General features: G+C 40.0%; 1 protein-coding gene across 1 annotated transcript in view; it reads left to right on the plus strand.

Annotated features, from left to right (window-relative positions):
* The window catches only part of LOC120998141 (dynein heavy chain 5, axonemal-like), a 268,121-nt gene that overhangs the window by 61,290 nt on the left and 186,579 nt on the right, over positions 1-20,252 (plus strand). Inside the window, 7 exon segments of the mRNA XM_040428685.1 lie at positions 12-96; positions 3,216-3,427; positions 5,121-5,238; positions 8,632-8,757; positions 9,963-10,113; positions 11,080-11,308; positions 13,454-13,674. Coding sequence (XP_040284619.1) covers positions 12-96; positions 3,216-3,427; positions 5,121-5,238; positions 8,632-8,757; positions 9,963-10,113; positions 11,080-11,308; positions 13,454-13,674 — 1,142 coding nt within the window.

Consider the following 20,252-nt stretch of genomic DNA (forward strand, 5'->3'; position numbering starts at 1 on the left):
TTATTAACTAGAATACTTCAACTGATTGAAGAGACAAAATGGATGTTGAGACTTGGGATCCGTGTTCCAGAGACAGCTCTGCTAGCATTTCATCAGGTACCTAATTAATGGCAACATGATGTAACTAGCATGTCATATAGATGGGATACATTTTGGTGCTATGCATCTTGGTAATCCAACTGACAGTCTCAGATTTATTACAAGCAAAGTGTTTGACTGGAAACTAACGCTGAATCCATTATCTATCATAAGGCTATATTCACAAACCTAGGTGGACTGGTCATAGACCCTACATGGAAATTTCCTGCTGGGCCAATGAACAGGGGGCCAACTGAGCCCTCCTCATTGCTTCCATCTGGGTACATAACGATCTGATGCTCTCAGCATTAATTAATGCTAGAAGAATCAGGCAGTTATGCCCCTGGCCAGCAATCTCAGGTGCCCTCCTGAATTCAACTGTATCGCCGTCCTCGGGAAGGTAATACAGCTGAATACTGCAGTGGGGGCGGCAGTATTTTATGCTGCATTGTGGTATTTTCTTCTGCTGGGGCGGTATTTTGTGCTGTACTACAGTATTGATGGTCCTGCCTTCCTTAGTTGTCCCTGCCTACTTGTATTGGCCCACCTTCAGTCAATTTGGACCCTCCTACAAAATGGGTCCACTTCTAGGGTTTTTCCAGGGCCACTTTAAAGAGGACCTTTCACCAGAATAAAACATCTAAACTAACTATACAGACATGTAGAGCAGCGCCCAGGGATCCCCCTGCACTTACTGTTATACCTGGGCGCCGCTCCGTTCTCCCGGTATAGCCTCCGGTATCTTCATAGTTAGGCTCCACCCAGGGGAACCTGCCGGCGTCTCTTTCTCCTATGCTGTAGCGCTAGCCAATCGCAGCGCTCAGCTCATAGCCTGAGAGTTTTTTTTTCTCTCAGGCTATGAGCTGAGCGCTGCGATTGGCCAGCGCTACAGCATAGGAGAAAGAGACGCTGTCAGGTTCCCCTGGGTGGAGCCTAACTATGAAGATACCGGAGGCTATACCGGGAGAACGGAGCGGTGCCCAGGTATAACAGTAAGTGCAGGGGGATCCCTGGGCGCCGCTCTACATGTCTGTATAGTTAGTTTAGATGTTTTATTCTGGTGAAAGGTCCTCTTTAAGTCCCCAATTCGCCCCTGTTCACAAAACATTTAGTGGGAGATTTATTAAGACTTTCCTGTGGTGCACTGGTCTTGATATTCTATGTGCTGCCAGAGGATGTGCTTAATTTATGATGAGGTAGTCCATGCATCTATGGTAGCTCGTAGCCGCTGTACCGTAGATTCCAGTCTTCATTTACAAGAAACCTGGCTTTAAAAAACATGAGTATGTTGGGACCACTAGCCTGCCCCTCCCATCCTTGCCATGCTCCCTTTTCAGAACGTGATGAGGATGAAGTAGAAATGCCACTTGATATTAAATTTTGTTGCAATGGCAACAAGTTGCGAACATGGGGGTTGCACCTTTTTTCACTGGAAAACTGATAATTTATCCCCCTTAGAGCCTTTGTTTGGCAAACAATACTGGAAAAAGTCCAAGATCTTTACGCCAAACATATCCACAAAGCTCCATTTACCAAGTGGAGTTTGTCATATGGAAAAGCATAGTAAATAATGCTATTCCATGCAAAAGTATAAAGTTAAAAAAGAATATCACGTGGTATATGTTTTTATTTGCAAAGGAAACCTATGGACAGGCTATCCCACTGTGTACATGGCAGCCTTCATCAGAGGTACACATCAGGAAATCCTCAGACATATACTCCAATGTAGGCTCTTAACGATGTGAGCAGAGGCTTAGGCTACTTTCACACTTGCGTTGTTCTTTTCCGGCATAGAGTTCCGTCACAGGGGCTCTATACCGGAAAAGAACTGATCAGGTATGTCCCCATGCATTCTGAATGGAGAGTAATCCGTTCAGTTTGCATCAGGATGTCTTCAGTTCAGTCATTTTGACTGATCAGGCAAAAGAGAAAACCGTAGCATGCTACGGTTTTATCTCCGGCTAAAAAAACTGAAGACTTGCCTGAATGCCGGATCAGGCATTTTTTCCCATAGGAATGTATTAGTGCCGGATCCGGCATTCAGAATACCGGAATGCCGGATCCGTCCTTCCGGTATGCGCATGCGCAGACTGAAAAAAAGGTGAAAAAATAAATGCCGGATCCGTTTTTGCCGGATGACACCGGAAAGACGGATCCGGCATTTCAATGCATTTTTTCGACTGATCAGGCATTTTTAAGACTGATCAGGATCCTGATCAGTCTTACTAATGCCATCAGTTAGCATACATTTTGCCTGATCCGGCAGGCAGTTCCGGCGACGGAACTGCTTGCCGGATCTCTCTGCCGCAAGTGTGAAAGTAGCCTAAGTCAACAGAGGCTGCTCCTAAAAGGTTACTGTAGATAAAGAAAACTGAACTGGTAACTGTGTACTTAAGTGTTTCTAATATGTCCTGCAATTATAGCATGGTACATTATGGAAGGATTGCAATAAAAAGATTCATTATTTTGCTGTTTCAAGAAGTGGAATATTAAATGGTTTTCCCAAAAATGTTGAGGGCATATTGATTGCCATAAATATTTCATGCCACATGCACAGTGGATCTACATTTAAAGGAGGTATCCAGGTTAAATAAAAAGTTGGGCAGCCCCTGTAAATGGTCTAAAATAATGAAAGAATCAATACACACCCCTTATATCCCCTGCTTATTCCAGTGCTGCGCTCCTGTCCTTCCCATCCTTGACATCATGATGTTCTGTGCACATAGGTCACTGTGCAGCCAATCATTGGTCTCAGAAATACACAGGGTCTCTCTGCAGAGGCCAGTGATTGGTTGCAGCAGTGACCTATATGCACGGAAAGTCTCCAGTGCAGCCTGGAAGATGACATCAGCAGTGAGGAGGACAGGAATGGAGCACCATAATAAACAGTGGAGAAAAGGGATGAGTATCGATTCTTTTGTTATTTTGGACTATTTATAGGGGCTGCTCGAGTTTTTATTTAGTTTTTAACTCGGACGACCCTGGGACATCCGTGGAAGATATAGGAGACAAGGGCAATTCATGTTCTCAGGTTGGGTGGGGGCTCTTGGTTGTTAGATGCCCACTGATCGGATATTTATGACATATGAAATCAATATTGCTGTCAATGTAATACTAGTATTGATCTTCTATTAAAGGCAGAAAAATTTAAAATGTATAGAAGTAATTTAGAAGGTGTTGTGAAGGAATATGGAAGAATTCAACAAGAGATCCCTGAAAACTTTGCAGTCTTGTTCTCCCCCCATCTGGAGCAAGCGAATCATCAGTTCCAGCCCGGACTATCTACTTTATCATGGAGTAGTGTCAACATAGAGGGACTCCTCCACCAGTCCAGTGCTGCTGTAAAACGGTATATGCCTGTGTTTAGGGCCTAACTGTGAAATGGTATATGCCTGTGATTAGGGCCTAACTGTGAAATGGTATATGCCTGTGATTAGGTTAGGGCTTTACTGTCCTTTTGAGGCACACCATAATGATAGATGTAAAGGGAGCCTTAAAGGGGTTGTTCAGCTTTTGCGGGATTTTGGAGACTCCCCCTCTTTGGCAGACCTGCAAAGGCAAGTATACTTACCTGCTTCCCGATGCTGGTTCCTGACTCCTTTACTCCATGGTCTCGGTTTCTCCACTCAGCTCCCAGGATGTAAACTTCTGCTTTGCGTTATGCAACCATTTGACATGACGCAAGGGGGCAGGTCACCACTGTGGCCAGCTATTGGCTGCAGTGGCATGAAAATGGAGGTTTATATCCTGGGAGCTGAACTGAGAAGCCTTGGCCAGGAAGAGAAGGAGCCGGGAGCCAGCAGCAGGAAGCAAGTAGTATGCTTCCCTTTGCCGGTTTGACAAAAGGAGGGAGGGGTTTGCCAACATCCCTAAAGGTGCACAACCCCTTTAAAGTTTACTTAGGACATAGAAAAATGTTTTTGATTTTCTTCATTTGTTAGTTTGTATGTTTATTGCTTCCCCTGATTGTAAAGGGCTGCAGAATATATTGGCACCAAATAAATACTACTGTGAGCCTCAGGATAGGTCATCAATATCTGACTGGTGGAAGTCTCAGGAGATAAGCACTGTGGCCTACTCCTCTGCATGTGACGTCACGTTCATAGGTCACATGGCCTTTGTGCAGCTCAATCCCATTCAAGTGAATGGGACTAAGCTGCATTGCCAGGCACAGCTGCTATACAAGGTACGCCTCTGTGCTTGGAATACTGTGGAAAAGCAGAAGCTCTAATCTAATCTAAGTGCCTCAGTCCCTTCCAACAGCTGATCACCAGGAGTGCTGGGAGTTGGATTCCCACTGATCAGATAATGAGGACATCCTGAGTACAGGTCATTAATATTTAACTACTGGAAAGCCCTTTTAAGGAAATTTATATGTATATTTTATGTCTGCTATTTTCATAGTGAGGTTTGTAGTTTCCAAAATATCAATGAAACTATGGGTTTGATAGCAACAAACCAGCTGTCTTTTTTTACTCTAGTGCTTCCATATTTATTACAGTTAGTGTTACTGAACACTGTGCCCTGTGTCATTCATTTAGAATTCTGTAAAATATACTTATGTAATTGCTTGCATAACTCCATATACTGTAACCATATATTAATACCCACATCACGTGGAGGACCATATAACACATTGCTAATTTTTTGTAGTGATCGCACAATCAAGATGTTAGACAATCTTTCTTTGAACCTTGGCTAAGTTGGTGTTAATGTGTTTTATATAAGGTTAAAGCATGTTCAACAACAAATCTACAAGACATAGCAACTTCAGCCATCACAATATGAAAGCATGACAAAAATGTAACAAATGTACATTAAAATATAAAGCAACCCTTTGAGACTTTAAAATGCAATTCTTTAATTACATAGGACGTTATATTCTGAAATTCATTTATATAATGTAAAATAACACAATTTTGGTAAATAAAAAAAAATCTTATTCTCCAGTCATGTTTTTCTTTGTTCCCATAGGCTGCATATTTTTGTTACAAAAAAAATAAAAATCTAATGTGTCACCCACATATCCGTTTTTCCCATAGGCTGCAAAGTATTGTTGCTAAAGTTACAGAAATTAAAGAGATGGTGATAGAAAAGACCCTTGAAGAGATCTCCTATTTCGATATGATTCCAATGGATGAATGTACAAGTGCACCAAAAGTAAGTGAACTGTAAACTGTTACTAACTTGGTTATGTTTGTTACAGTATAGCTACTAGTAAAGTGTATACGTTCAGTTTTGGTCATGTACGTCAAATGTGTACATATCTTTGTATAAAGAAAAAACATATGCAAATGTATATTGCAGCATATAGATAGCTCGTTACAGTATTTTATATAGCAATACATGGCTTTTAGGATTTAATCAGTAAGCTTTTTTGGGGGTGGGAAAAGTGTTCAATCTATGTATCTCATTGATATTTTGATTCATAGAGAAGCCTAAGGGTCAGGAGCAGGCTGCGCGATTAGAATAAGTGTGGTGCGGAGGGCCTGTAGGTCATTTGATGTAGGGGCTCAGTCTTTTGAGCCAGTTAGAACACTGCTGGAGCCATTTTTTTTTTCTCAGTGCAACATTTACATCTCTTATAGAAACTGTTAGACAATTTTTCAAAAAAGTACCAGAACCTAATTTCTAGGGACATAGTCAGGTCCATAAATATTGGGACATCGACCCAATTCTAACATTTTTGGCTCTATACACCACCACAATGGATTTGAAATGAAACGAACAAGATGTGCTTTAACTGCAGACTGTCAGCTTTAATTTGAGGGTATTTACATCAAATCGGGTGAATGGTGTAGGAATTACAACAGTTTGCATATGTGCCTCCCACTTGTTAAGGGACCAAAAGTAATGGGACAATTGGCTTCTCAGCTGTTCCATGGCCAGGTGTGTGTTATTCCCTCATTATCCCAATTACAATGAGCAGATAAAAGGTCCAGAGTTCATTTCAAGTGTGCTATTTGCATTTGGAATCTGTTGCTGTCAACTCTCAAAATGAGATCCAAAGAGCTGTCACTATCGGTGAAGCAAGCCATCATTAGGCTGAAAAAACCAAACAAACCCATCAGAGAGATAGCAAAAACATTAGGCGTGGCCAAAACAACTGTTTGGAACATTCCTAAAATGAAGGAACGCACCGCTGAGCTCAGCAGCACCAAAAGACCCGGAAGACCACGGAAAACAACTGTGGTGGATGACCGAAGAATTATTTCCCTGGTGAAGAAAACACCCTTCACAACAGTTGGCCAGATCAAGAACACTCTCCAGGAGGTAGATGTATGTGTGTTAAAGTCAACAATCAAGAGAAGACTTCACCAGAGTGAATACAGAGGGTTCACTACAAGATGTAAACCATTGGTGAGCCTCAAAAACAGGAAAGTCAGATTATAGTTTACCAAACGACATCTAAAAAAGCCTTCACACTTCTGGAACAACATCCTATGGACAGATGAGACCAAGATCAACTTGAACCAGAGTGATGGGAAGAGAAGAGTATGGAGAAGGAAATGAACTGCTCATGATCCTAAGCATACCACCTCATCAATGAAGCATGGTGGTGGTAGTGTCATGGTGTGGGCATGTATGGCTGCCAATGGAACTGGTTCTCTTGCATTTATTAAATATGTGACTGCTGACAAAAGCACCAGGATGAATTCTGAAGTGTTTCAGGCAATATTATCTGCTCATATTCTGCCAAATGCTTCAGAACTCATTGGACGGCGCTTCACAGTGCAGATGGACAATGACCCAAAGCATACTGCAAAAGCAACCAAAGGGTTTTTTAAGGGAAAGAAGTGGAATGTTATGCAATGGCCAAGTCAATCACCTGACCTGAATCCGATTGTGCATGCATTTCACTTTCTGAGGACAAAACTGAAGGGAAAATGCCCCAAGAACAAGCAGGGACTGAAGACAGTTGCAGTAGAGGCCGGGCAGAGCATCACCAGGGATGAAACCCAGCGTCTGGTGATGTATATGCGTTCCAGACCTCAGGCTGTGATTGACTACAAAGGATTTGCAACCAAGTATTAAAAAGTGAAAGTTTGATTTATGATTATTATTCTGTCCCATTACTTTTGGTTCCTTAACAAGTAGGAGGCACATATGCAAACTGTTGTAACTCCTACACCTTTCACCTGATTTGGATGTAAATGCCCTCAAATTAAAGCTGACAGTCTGCAGTTAAAGCACATCTTGTTCGTTTCATTTCAAATCCATTGTGGTGGTGTATAGAGCCAAACATGTTAGAATTGTGTTGATGTCCCAATATTTATGGACCTGACTGTATCTATCTGGCTATAAACAAGTATTTGCACAGTATACGTGTGAAAATCTCACATTACACATGACCGATTCACAAATTATTATATGTTTTACAACGGTACTGTGTGAGCTCCATTTTCTGTTTGTTTGCTTAGTATTTGAATTAGTAGCATCCAAATGATATGCTTTTTTGTTGCCTGGCTATTCTCAGTGAAACACTAAGGGTCGGACACATGTTCAGGTTTCATGATGCAGTTTTGGAAGCCAAAATCAGAAGTGGATCATGAAAGGAGTAGAAGTATAATGGACAGATACTACTTCTCTTTTTTAATTCACTACTATGTTACATTTTTAACCCAGAAAAGATGCATGGCAAATAACCACATCACAAAATCAAAGCAAACCTTTTTTAAAAGCCTTTTTGATGCAACTTTTACTGTGTGGTTATAAACATCTTATCTTACTTACACAGCTGTCAGTAAGATATAAACCTAATACACAAGTCCAAAGGCATCGCCATCAATGATTGATGAATGCTAAAATTAGAAAAATCATAGCATGCTCATCCAGCTCTTATTTTCCCCCAAGATTTATTCACTCAAGTGAGTGAGTCTGCAAGAAAAACAGACAGGATGTGGACATCATCTGTGAGTGGTCCATATAAAAATGCGTCCATGTTCACAGGCCGGGACACAGACTAGTTTAGCATCACTTATCTGGATAAGCCATAACTCTTGCTGAGTGTATGGCCACCTTTACTTTGTGGAAACGTTTTTTTTATGAGTTATACTGAGGAGCTTTACCACTTTTTTATGTCAGAGTATGGATCACAGAATGGTCTGCTGTGTGATAGGCAAAGTAATCCTCTGCCAGCTGGCAATGTACATATGGTTCATATACTGGCTTTACCTTTCTCCTCATCTGACTTCTCGGATGTCTCCTTATCATTTACTTTTCTTAATTGTATCACCAGGTCAGGGGATTTAACTCTTGCACTGCCTTCCTGAAGAGTCTACTGTTATAATAGCTGTAGGTAAGCAGTGTAATGGTTAAATATCCCGACTTGTAGCTACAATAAATAAAAGTTTGTGATATGGAGACATGAGAAACAGCAGTAAGGTTAAAGAATCAGCATAAATCATTAGTTTTCTTTGTGAAGAGCTGCCCCCTTCGATTCTAACATGTGCCCTCATGTGCCTTCTTGTAAATATGGCTCCGACCATACCCTAACTGCAGATTTAGATGTATAAGTACTTGCCTCTTTGATACATTGTATAATCTTTGCAGACTCCTGATGAGTTTTTGCAGCTTATGCAGATATCTTTGATGGAAAAGAAAACCAAAGTGGAAACCATGGCATGTCTCATTAAAAAGGGATTTGAAGATATCTTAAAAATACTAAAGAAGTTTCAGGTAATATAACATTCTACAATTTAATAGGAACATATTGCTATGTAAAACCTTACACTGATCCCCGAGGAAGTCGCATAATGGCAATACATGTGGGGTCTCATCACCAGATGGCCCATTGAAGGACCAACCCCTGGGCTGTTTGGGTAACCTATAAGTTCTTTGAGACTGCAATATTTTTCATGTCTTTGCTGCATTATTCATTTTGAGCATTTATTTTGGTATCTGTGTATGTATTTTCTCATACAGTATTATTTGGGATAGTTGGTGACTGGTCCTACTTGGTTTTGTCCATTTGGACATTATTTTGGATCAGGATTAACTTCCATCTTTATGTTGATCAATATTTTAATTGCTTTTAACTTTCTGTTTGCTTTTCGAGTTGAATATATTTTGACATTGATCAAATAATTGATATTTTTGGAATATGGAGGTTCTGTTTCGTGCATAATATTTATACACATGAGATGTGCACTCTGCATATCTGTTGTAGTGGTGCCCAATGTTGTGTGAATTTGAGACCTTACTCTGACTTTCAAACGTTCCATGATAAAATCCTTGAGGGGCAAGATAGGTAGATAGACCATAGATAGATAGATAGATAGATGGATAGATAGACAAACAGATAGAAAGAAATTGATTTATCTGATAGTATCACATTACAATGAAACCAAAGCATGGAGCAGATGTAGCCGAGCTAAAATTGACTCTGATAACACATAGCGCAGCGTTATCTTGGTTATCTCGTGGTAAAAAGCCATTGAAATCCATTGAAAAGTTAATTATCCTTTTCTTGCCATTCTTTATTTAACATGTTAACCATCAAGTTTAACTCGTCTGCATCTGTAGATAGCTGTCAGTCACTGATAGTTGTACACAGGGGCCAGTCTTAAGTACAGAAAAAGCACACATATAAATTAATAAATTACACATTTTCCTGAAACTTTTACCACAAAATGATATGTCAATCTACTCACCTCTCCCTCTTCTATAACATGCTGCATGTAGATTGCGCTGTAATTTGTACAGGTCCTCTTTAAAGAACCTTCGCAATGTTGCTCACCACTCGGCTTTAGCCTGTTATACACTGGAACAGACCTTACATGAAGTAATCTACTCCCTATTGCACTTGTTTCACTAATTCTGCTGTATTTATATTTTGCTGTGTTGATTCTGTATTTCGACTTATTAACTGCTGTACGTTCCAGGATTCCATTCCAGAAAATAGCAGACCATCTGGCCATTTGAGAAATACATCTTCTAAGTCTTTGACCAAAAAATCTTCACATAAATCTCAGATAATGTCTAGAGATGACTCCAGTAAAGAGTACCCTGAAGAAGTTACCAGACGAGTCCTAGGTGAGTTAAACTTCTCTTCAAACTGTTTTTTTTTTACAAATGCACTATTATAATGAAATAACATTTTCTGGTAAATATGCCATTGTGACAAAAAGCGGTAGCTGATGTAGATTTTTGCCAACTACTGTGTGCATTTATGGGGGTGGACACGACAGCAATATGCTGACAGCCCAGCTGGCCTAAATGGCTTTTGTGGGGCTTTAAAATGAATAATCCATCCTTAGGACAGGACATCAATATTAAATCGTTGGATGTCTGACTCTAGGCAACCTTGTCAATCAACTGTTTGAAGGGTTGGACCTTCATCGATCCTATTGATAGGCCAACAATTTTAAAGTCCTGGATATGTTCTTTTGCTGTATGTTTTCTACTATGGGTATGGATGCCCCATGAGCTACACATATGAGTTTATCTAGTGAAAAAATAGATCAGCTATGGCTGATGTTTACAATGATGAGGGAAGAAAATTACTAATGACTGAGCTTATTTCTGTTCACTTTGCAAATAGACTTGTGATATCTGTTTTGCCTTTTTGACATTCTTGGGTTATTACAAACAGATGCACTCACACATGCACAGCACTGAAACTGGCATAGAAATTTGAAGCAGCCCTCTCCCTTTTGTATATTTGTATCTCATCATGCTGCCCGTCAAACCACTTTGCTTATTTGTATAGAGTAGATCTGAACACAAACTGTGCGTGATGTCTATTTTACTCAATTTGTACAGAGAAGTTACATAGCATAGTCCCGCATTTTCACAGAGAGAACTGTGGTTGTGTTTTCTTGATTCTGTTTGTTTCGCTTAGCAACTTGTCTATTTGTTGCTGGGATTATCTTTTACCCATAGTTGCAGAGTTTGTTTCTCTTGGTTTTGGGTAGGAAGAAATATGAAGATTTACATAAAAAAAGACACCATTCAGTGATTTATAGACTTTTATAAAACTACTGTGTCTTTCTTTTTCAGAGTCAATTAGTCATCAGCTTTATCAAGCTGTATACACTTGCATTTTGCGTTCCTTAGTCATCCTAGCACAGTTAGCAGGATGTGAAGTGGAACATATTGCAAGAGGCTTCTCAGATGTATTAAATAAAGCACCAGATGGACCAAACTCCCAACAGAATAAGCCTCTAGTTAATGAACATATGTTTAAAGAAATGCTTTTCAGATCTAGAATTCAAGCACAAAAGTTAAGGTAATTATGTCAAATATCATACTGTTATTTGTAGCATCTATTATCTATAGATAAATAATGTGATCCAATGAAACATGCACTGCTTCAATGGAGGGAACACAGAAGGAAAATGTATAAAGGTGTATTTGTCACTAAACTGACAATAATCAATTTTGAGAATCTACAAGGAATGAAACGCAAAAGCTTTTACTAATTATTATTTTACAAAATGTTGGCATTTCTCTCCTGGAAATGTGTGTAATGAGGGAGGGTGTGGCCTAAGCAGATCAAGACCCTATATCAAGGTGCGCATAATTATTAGGCAGTTTTCTTTAGGCAAAATGGGTCAAAAAAGTTAAAAATTGTTAAAAGTTTTTCAGAGGGATGCAAAACACTTAAAACTGCTAAGATATTAAAGCGTGAGTAGAGAACCATCAAATGTTTTGTTGCAAATAGTCAGCAGGGTTGCAAGAAACGTGTTGAGAAAAAAAAAAAGACGCAAATAAACTGCCAAAGATTTGAGAAGAATCAAATGTGAAGCGACCAGGAACCCATTATCCTCCAGTCCTGTCATAGTCCAGAAACTGCAACCTCCCTGGAGTGCTCAGAAGTACAAGGTGTTCAGAACTCAGAAACATGGCTAACTTAAAGAAGTTTGAAACTCAAACACCACTGAACAAGACACCTGCATTGAAATGTCAATACTGGGCCAAGAAATATCTGAAAACAGATTTTTCAAGGTTTCATGGACTGATGAAATGAGAGTGACTCTTAACGGACCAGATGGATCAACTCCTAAATAAACTCCCAAACCTACTGCCAGTTTTTAGAAGACACTTTCTTCAAGCAGTGGTACAAGAAAAAGTCTGCAAAAACCATTTTTATGCAGGACAATGCTCCATCACATGCATCGAAGTGCATGGCTAGCCAGTAAAGGCCTAGAATAATGACATGGTCCCCTTCCTCACCCGACCTAAACCCTATTGGGAACATGTGGGCCCTTCTTAAATGGGAGATTTACAGTGAAGGAAATCAATACATCTGACTGAATAGTGTCTGGAAGGCTGTGCTGCACAAAAACTGACAGACTCCATGGATGGAAGACTTATGACTGCTATTGAACATAAGGGTGGCTATATACATTTTTAGATGTTTTTAGATGTTTGTTTTCTTATTCTCACTTTAACAGAAGAAAATAAACAAATGAGGTGGGAAAATTTACCATTTTAATTTAGTTAAATAATAATTCTGCACACTAATAGTTGCCCACATAGATATTCTCCTAAGGCTGAGTTCACATCAGCGTTCAGCCTTTCCATTTTTCTGCTATGTCATAGGAGCAGAAGAATGTAAAGGATGGACCCCATAGACTATAATGGTGTCCTTTAGGTTTCCGCTCAGAGGATGATTTTTGAAGCAAAGACAAAAGTCCTGCATGCACGACTTTTGTGCAAAGACAAAAGTCCGCCTCAAAAATCTTAAATAGGCAAGTTTGAGGTTTATTAATGTTTTGGATTGAGCGACAGCACTGTAGGTGTTTAATAAAATTAATCCTCCAAAATACAACTTGCTTAATAAATGTGCACACAGTGTAAATATTTGCCAAAAGTATGTGAACATTCAAATTTTTGGGTTATCCATTTCAGCTACAGGCATTGCATAGTAGTACAAACATTTTTAAAAGGTTTTCCAGTGTTCATATTAATGACTCAGGATTGGTCATCATCATCAGATCGGTGAAAATCTGACATCCGGCACCAGTACAGATCAGCTGTTTTTGGCAGCAACCAGCACAAGAAACAAAACAGTGGACAGAGCCAGAAGCAGAAAGCAGAAGACATAATTGTATTTGCATACAGTTTGAATTAAGATCAGAAATTGATGTCCATATGTAAAAAAATAAATAAAAGTAGTTTACATAGGGTGTCCTTTCTTTTCCATAAGACGGTACGGTACATCACTATAATGTTACCATATGTAGGTGGCAGCATTTATAGTCTAATTTTTATTGAAGCAATTTCTCATATAATAATTTTCTATTATTCAGTTTGGGATTTGGAGTTTTTCTAAGAGCTACATTTATCTTTTTTATTTAATTAAGTGATCATCATGTCTGAAGGAATAAATTAGTAGGAATTATTCAAGATATGTTCTTTTAATTCACAGGTTTAGATTGTCCCTCAAGTTTCAGATACCACATATTCTGATAGATCCTTCTACAGAAGTAGCTGAAGATGCCTTGCATCAGGTTGTTCTTTCCATCATAGATCTCAGCAGCTATTTGAACTGGTGGTCAGGAGAGAAAAAAGGACAACCATTCCATGTAGATATGGCTACAGATAAGCTGCTGCAATATATTACAACTAAGGTTGTGGAATCAGTAAGAGGTAATTTTTTTTTATTTATCCTTGACACTTACACACATTCACATGTGTGTGCGATTTTAAGGAGTTAATTAGAGATAAACAAATTGAAGTTGACAAAGTGGAATTCGATCCGAATTTCAGGAAAAATTTGATTCGCACCGAATCCGAATTTCTTGACGCTTCGTGGTAACGAATCGCATTTTTTTCTAAAATGGCTGGTGCACGTGTTAGGACATGGAGCAAGGAACTCTAGGAATGAGGGATCACCCACAATGCCATGCATGCAGCCAATCAGCAGCCAGCCAGCCCTGTGATGTCACAGCCCTATAAATAGGCTCAGCCATCTTGCATTTTTCAGCGTACTTAGTGCAGGGAGAGATGTCAGCAGGCGCTGGGGACAGTGGCAGAAAAGACTTTAAAACTTTTATTTTGCTGTATAGAAGTTCAGGAAAGGAGAGGGAGGAATAATTTCACAGTATTAAAGCAGAATATGGTTCAGTAGGGGAGTTTACAGCCGGGATAATAGTAACAATCCCATTACACCTTGCTGCACTGACTGCGGATCCAAATTGCCATTATACAGCTCTGACATTCCAGCAAACCGTTCCTGTTATTGGGGGGCAAGTGCTAATTGATACAGCCATTAACAGGTTTTATTACAACTTATTTGCCCTTGTGCGGTGCAGTTATATGTTCTAAAGCATTTTTTGTATAAGTGGGTAGTGATGAGCAGCATAGGCAATATTCATTTTCGCGATATTTCGCAATTTTTTTTCACATAATATTTTCAATAAATTTGCGAATTCTAGAATTCGTGATCTCCAGTCATTATTTTCGCGATTGCACAATACATGCAACTTCACATTTTATAAGTATTGTTGTGACATCATAGCACTATGTCTGTAGCATGTATGTATGTACAGCAGAACCTATCACACTACCTAACACCCTGCGCTGGATCAGCTACACTATATCACGATCTAACCTACACTGACTATCTCCCACTAACTATCTGTATTACATATATGAGCTAACTAACTAACTAATGTAATTGGATAAGGAATAGGATCCAGATGAAAGCACAGAGCACAGCAATGACACTGCTCTCTCTCAGAACTGCAAAAAAACAGCAGAAAATGGCTGCAGGGGAATTTCTTATATACAGGGGCATTGCTAGGTTAAAACATTCGGGCCCTGGGCCCCTGATGTTTTGTCCCAGGCCCCGAATGTCCTGCCTGCCTGCTAGATACAACTGTATTGCCATCCTCAGGACAGCAATACAATTGAATCTAATACACTGGGACATCTGAAGGACCTGTGGTGACATCACAGGTCATGTGACCAGCAAAACAGCCAGTGGTTAAGAAGTACCTGCGATGATTTCACCATCATGTGACCAGTGCAGGAGAGAACGGCAGTGAAGAGGAGAAGACCTGGGGGAAGAAGCTGTGGTGAGATCTGCTACATGAGGAGAGGTAAGTAAAGGAAGAGGCAGAGCAATGCTGGGAGTTGTGGTTATTTAACTGGGACTGTTTGTTATGGCTGAAGGGAGGGATGATATTTACATGGGACTGTGTGTTGGATGTGGCTTGGGAGGGGGTCATGTTATTTACATGGGACTGTATGTTGAAGTTGGCTGGTGGGGGGCAATTATGTTATTTAAATGGGACTGAATGTTGAGGGGGGGATGATTACATGAGATTGCATGTTGGAAGCGGCTGGGGAGGAGGTGATGTTATTTACATGGGGCTGTATTTTGGAGGGGGCTGGAGAGATAGTGTGATGTTATTTACATGGAACTCTATGGCGGAGAGAGGGAAATAGTGTTATTTACATGGGACTGTGTGCTGGAGGGGCTGAAGGGAGAGGAGTGATGTTATTTACATAGGACTGTATTTTGGAGGGGGCAGGAGAGATGTGTGATGTCATTTACATGGGCCTGTATGGTGGACAGAGGAATATAATTACAGAAGGCACTGCAGGGGGCATTATAAATACTGGGGGCACTTCAGGGTGACCATTATAACAGTAGGGAGCAGTATAAATAATGGGGGCACTGTAGGGGTATTATAAATACAGGGGACATTAGGCATTCGTATTACTACTGGGGGCTCTATAGGAGGGACATATAGATCTGCCTTATTTCTACTAAGAGCACTATGGGGGGCCTTATTACTACTGAGTGGTCTGTATAGAGCTTTATTACCACTGGGGGAAAAAAGGGGGCCTTATTTCTACTGGGGGCTCTGTGAGGGTATTATTTATACTGGAGTGCTCTTCTACTGATGGGGGAACTCTTGGGGAGCATTATCACTGTTGGGGGCACTGTAGGGGGCAGTATTACTAATGGGGGCATTCTAGAAGGGAATTATTATTGGTGGGACTATGAGGAGCACTATTACTATGGGGGCACTCATATTTCTTCAGGATAGTATTTGGGGGTATTGGGGAGCACAGCGAGCAGCAGAATAACATAGTGGGGACAGGTTGGGGGATGATGATAGAAATGTGCAAAAGCTAAGATGTATGTGTGTCACCTGGAGGCCCTGGATGTTATAGGTATGTGCTGCTGTATAGCAAGTACAGCAAAATGCTGTGTGTGGGGGGAGGGGAGAGACTTAGAGAACTGGGCCATATTCATTGGGGCTTGAGCCCCAGATCTTTTGAGACTCTAGCAACGCCCCTGCTTATATAGTAAAGGGGTAGGCAACTTTCCTATTGGTTTCTAGGGATGTTGCTAAGCTCTGACAAATATATTGCAGCCTTCTCATTGGCCCACAAGCAAGAAGGGAGGCTACTGATGAAAACAAATCTAGAATATTCACGATTACGAATATATAGCACTATATTCTGCATCTTCGTGAATTCTCAAAGTGCCGATATTCTCGCTAAAAATTCGCAATTAGAATATTCGCGATCAACACTTTTAGTGGGAAAAAAGGGCTTATTACAGCCATTTTTGGCGTGTATTAGTGGCAAAAAATATATATATTATTTGCCATTCAGCAGTGCAGTTATATGTTCTAAAGCCCTTTTTGGCGTGTATTAGTGGCACGAAAATATATATTATTTGCCATTCAGGGGTGCAGTTATATGTTCTAAAGCCTTTTGTGGCGTGTGTAAGTGGGAAAATATAAGGGCCTATTTGACGTTCAGCAGTACATTTATATGTTTTAAAGCACTTTTGGCATGTATTAGTGGCAAAAAAATATATGTATTTGCCATTCAGCAGTGCAGTTATATGTTCTAAAGCCCTTTTTAGCATGTATCAGTGGCAAAAAATATATATATTATTTGCCGTTCAGCGGTGCAGTTATATGTTCTAAAGCACTTTTTTGCATTTATTAATGGCACAAAAAAAAGTATTTGCCGTTGTGTGGTGAAGTGAGAAAATTACAGCCCTTTTTGGTGTGTATTAGTGGCCAAAAAAATATATATTTGCTGTTCAACAGTGCAGTTATATGTTCTAATGCCATTTTTGGCGTGTATTAGTGGCAAAAATATATATATTTGCCGTTCAGCGGTGCAGTTATATGTTCTAAAGCCCTTTTGTGGCGTGTATAAGTGTAAAAAAATAAGGGCCTATTTGCTGTTCAGCGGTGCAGTTATATGTTTTAACGCTCTTTTTGGCATGTATTAGTGGGAAAAAAGGGCTTATTACAGCCATTTTTGGCGTGTATTAGTGGCAAAAAATATATATATTATTTGCCATTCAGCAGTGCAGTTATATGTTCTAAAGCCCTTTTTGGCGTGTATTAGTGGCACGAAAATATATATTATTTGCCATTCAGGGGTGCAGTTATATGTTCTAAAGCCTTTTGTGGCGTGTGTAAGTGGGAAAATATAAGGGCCTATTTGCCGTTCAGCAGTACATTTATATGTTTTAAAGCACTTTTGGCATGTATTAGTGGCAAAAAAATATATGTATTTGCCATTCAGCAGTGCAGTTATATGTTCTAAAGCCCTTTTTAGCATGTATCAGTGGCAAAAAATATCTATATTATTTGCCGTTCAGCGGTGCAGTTATATGTTCTAAAGCACTTTTTTGCATTTATTAGTGGCACAAAAAAAAGTATTTGCCGTTGTGTGGTGAAGTGAGAAAATTACAGCCCTTTTTGGTGTGTATTAGTGGCCAAAAAAATATATATTTGCTGTTCAACAGTGCAGTTATATGTTCTAATGCCATTTTTGGCGTGTATTAGTGGCAAAAATATATATATTTGCCGTTCAGCGGTGCAGTTATATGTTCTAAAGCCCTTTTGTGGCGTGTATAAGTGTAAAAAAATAAGGGCCTATTTGCTGTTCAGCGGTGCAGTTATATGTTTTAACGCTCTTTTTGGCATGTATTAGTGGGAAAAAAGGGCTTATTACAGCCATTTTTGGCGTGTATTAGTGGCAAAAAATATATATATTATTTGCCATTCAGCAGTGCAGTTATATGTTCTAAAGCCCTTTTTGGCGTGTATTAGTGGCACGAAAATATATATTATTTGCCATTCAGGGGTGCAGTTATATGTTCTAAAGCCTTTTGTGGCGTGTGTAAGTGGGAAAATATAAGGGCCTATTTGCCGTTCAGCAGTACATTTATATGTTTTAAAGCACTTTTGGCATGTATTAGTGGCAAAAAAATATATGTATTTGCCATTCAGCAGTGCAGTTATATGTTCTAAAGCCCTTTTTAGCATGTATCAGTGGCAAAAAATATATATATTATTTGCCGTTCAGCGGTGCAGTTATATGTTCTAAAGCACTTTTTTGCATTTATTAGTGGCACAAAAAAAAGTATTTGCCGTTGTGTGGTGAAGTGAGAAAATTACAGCCCTTTTTGGTGTGTATTAGTGGCCAAAAAAATATATTTTTGCTTTTCAACAGTGCAGTTATATGTTCTAATGCCATTTTTGGCGTGTATTAGTGGCAAAAATATATATATTTGCCGTTCAGCGGTGCAGTTATATGTTCTAAAGCCCTTTTGTGGCGTGTATAAGTGTAAAAAAATAAGGGCCTATTTGCTGTTCAGCGGTGCAGTTATATGTTTTAACGCTCTTTTTGGCATGTATTAGTGGGAAAAAAGGGCTTATTACAGCCATTTTTGGCGTGTATTAGTGGCAAAAAATATATATATTATTTGCCATTCAGCAGTGCAGTTATATGTTCTAAAGCCCTTTTTGGCGTGTATTAGTGGCACGAAAATATATATTATTTGCCATTCAGGGGTGCAGTTATATGTTCTAAAGCCTTTTGTGGCGTGTGTAAGTGGGAAAATATAAGGGCCTATTTGCCGTTCAGCAGTACATTTATATGTTTTAAAGCACTTTTGGCATGTATTAGTGGCAAAAAAATATATGTATTTGCCATTCAGCAGTGCAATTATATGTTCTAAAGCCCTTTTTAGCATGTATTAGTGGCAAAAAATATATATATTATTTGCCGTTCAGCGGTGCAGTTATATGTTCTAAAGCACTTTTTTGCATTTATTAGTGGCAAAAAAAAAAGTATTTGCCGTTGTGTGGTGAAGTGAGAAAATTACAGCCCTTTTTGGTGTGTATTAGTGGCCAAAAAAATATATATTTGCTGTTCAACAGTGCAGTTATATGTTCTAATGCCATTTTTGGCGTGTATTAGTGGCAAAAATATATATATTTGCCGTTCAGCGGTGCAGTTATATGTTCTAAAGCCCTTTTGTGGCGTGTATAAGTGTAAAAAAATAAGGGCCTATTTGCTGTTCAGCGGTGCAGTTATATGTTTTAACGCTCTTTTTGGCATGTATTAGTGGTAAAAAAAGGGCTTATTAGCCGTTGTGTGATGAAGTGAGAAAATTACAGACTTTTTTGGGTTGTTTTAATTTCCTTTTTATTTATTTATTTGATCTAACAGTTTGCCAGACAGAGAAGTGCCAGGCCCTGCACAGGGGAGTGGCAGAGGCCTAAATGTTTCTGGCGCAGGCACAGGTTGCAGCAGAGTAAGAGGGCGTGGCAGCAGGAGTCGCAGCGGGAGACCTGAGCTCCCGGTGTCATCTAGCGGTCGTGTCTTGACCAGCAACCCAGCAGTTTTTGAATGGTTGACTCGGTCATTCACTTCGTCTCAAGTGACATCAGATAACCGCCAGCCAAGAGTCGGTGGGTTCGTCAGACACAACCCTTAGTTGGCATGGCCCGGGAGCAGTCCCTGTGCCCTCATCTGTCCTCAACCTGCCTCTGTCCTTTTCTGTTCCCTCAGCCAGAGAAGTATTATATGCTGTGGGCTCAGCTCCACTATACAGCAAGGACGAGCTACTAGAGGACATTTAGCAGCTACTGGCCAGCCAAGATGTGGAGGAGACATCCGCCGCTTCCTCCGGTAGGCGGGAAAGTTGTGTTGAGGAGAGTGGCGTGGCAGATGGTGTTTTGCGAGCGGTCAGGTTCCTGACCCAGAGACCGTTGAGAAGGACATCAGTGACGTGCAGACAGTACTCGATGATGATGATGTAGCTGATCGCACTTGGTAGCCGGGTGAATTAGGGGCTTCATCATCATCGGGAGAAGAGGGTGGTAGCTTGTCTGTGAGGCAGCGGCAGAGCCAGCAAGTCGCTAGCGAGGCCGGTAGTCAGCAGGGTGGGAGCA

This window comes from Bufo bufo, chromosome 4, assembly GCF_905171765.1.
Source record: "Bufo bufo chromosome 4, aBufBuf1.1, whole genome shotgun sequence".
Taxonomy (NCBI): domain Eukaryota; kingdom Metazoa; phylum Chordata; class Amphibia; order Anura; family Bufonidae; genus Bufo; species Bufo bufo.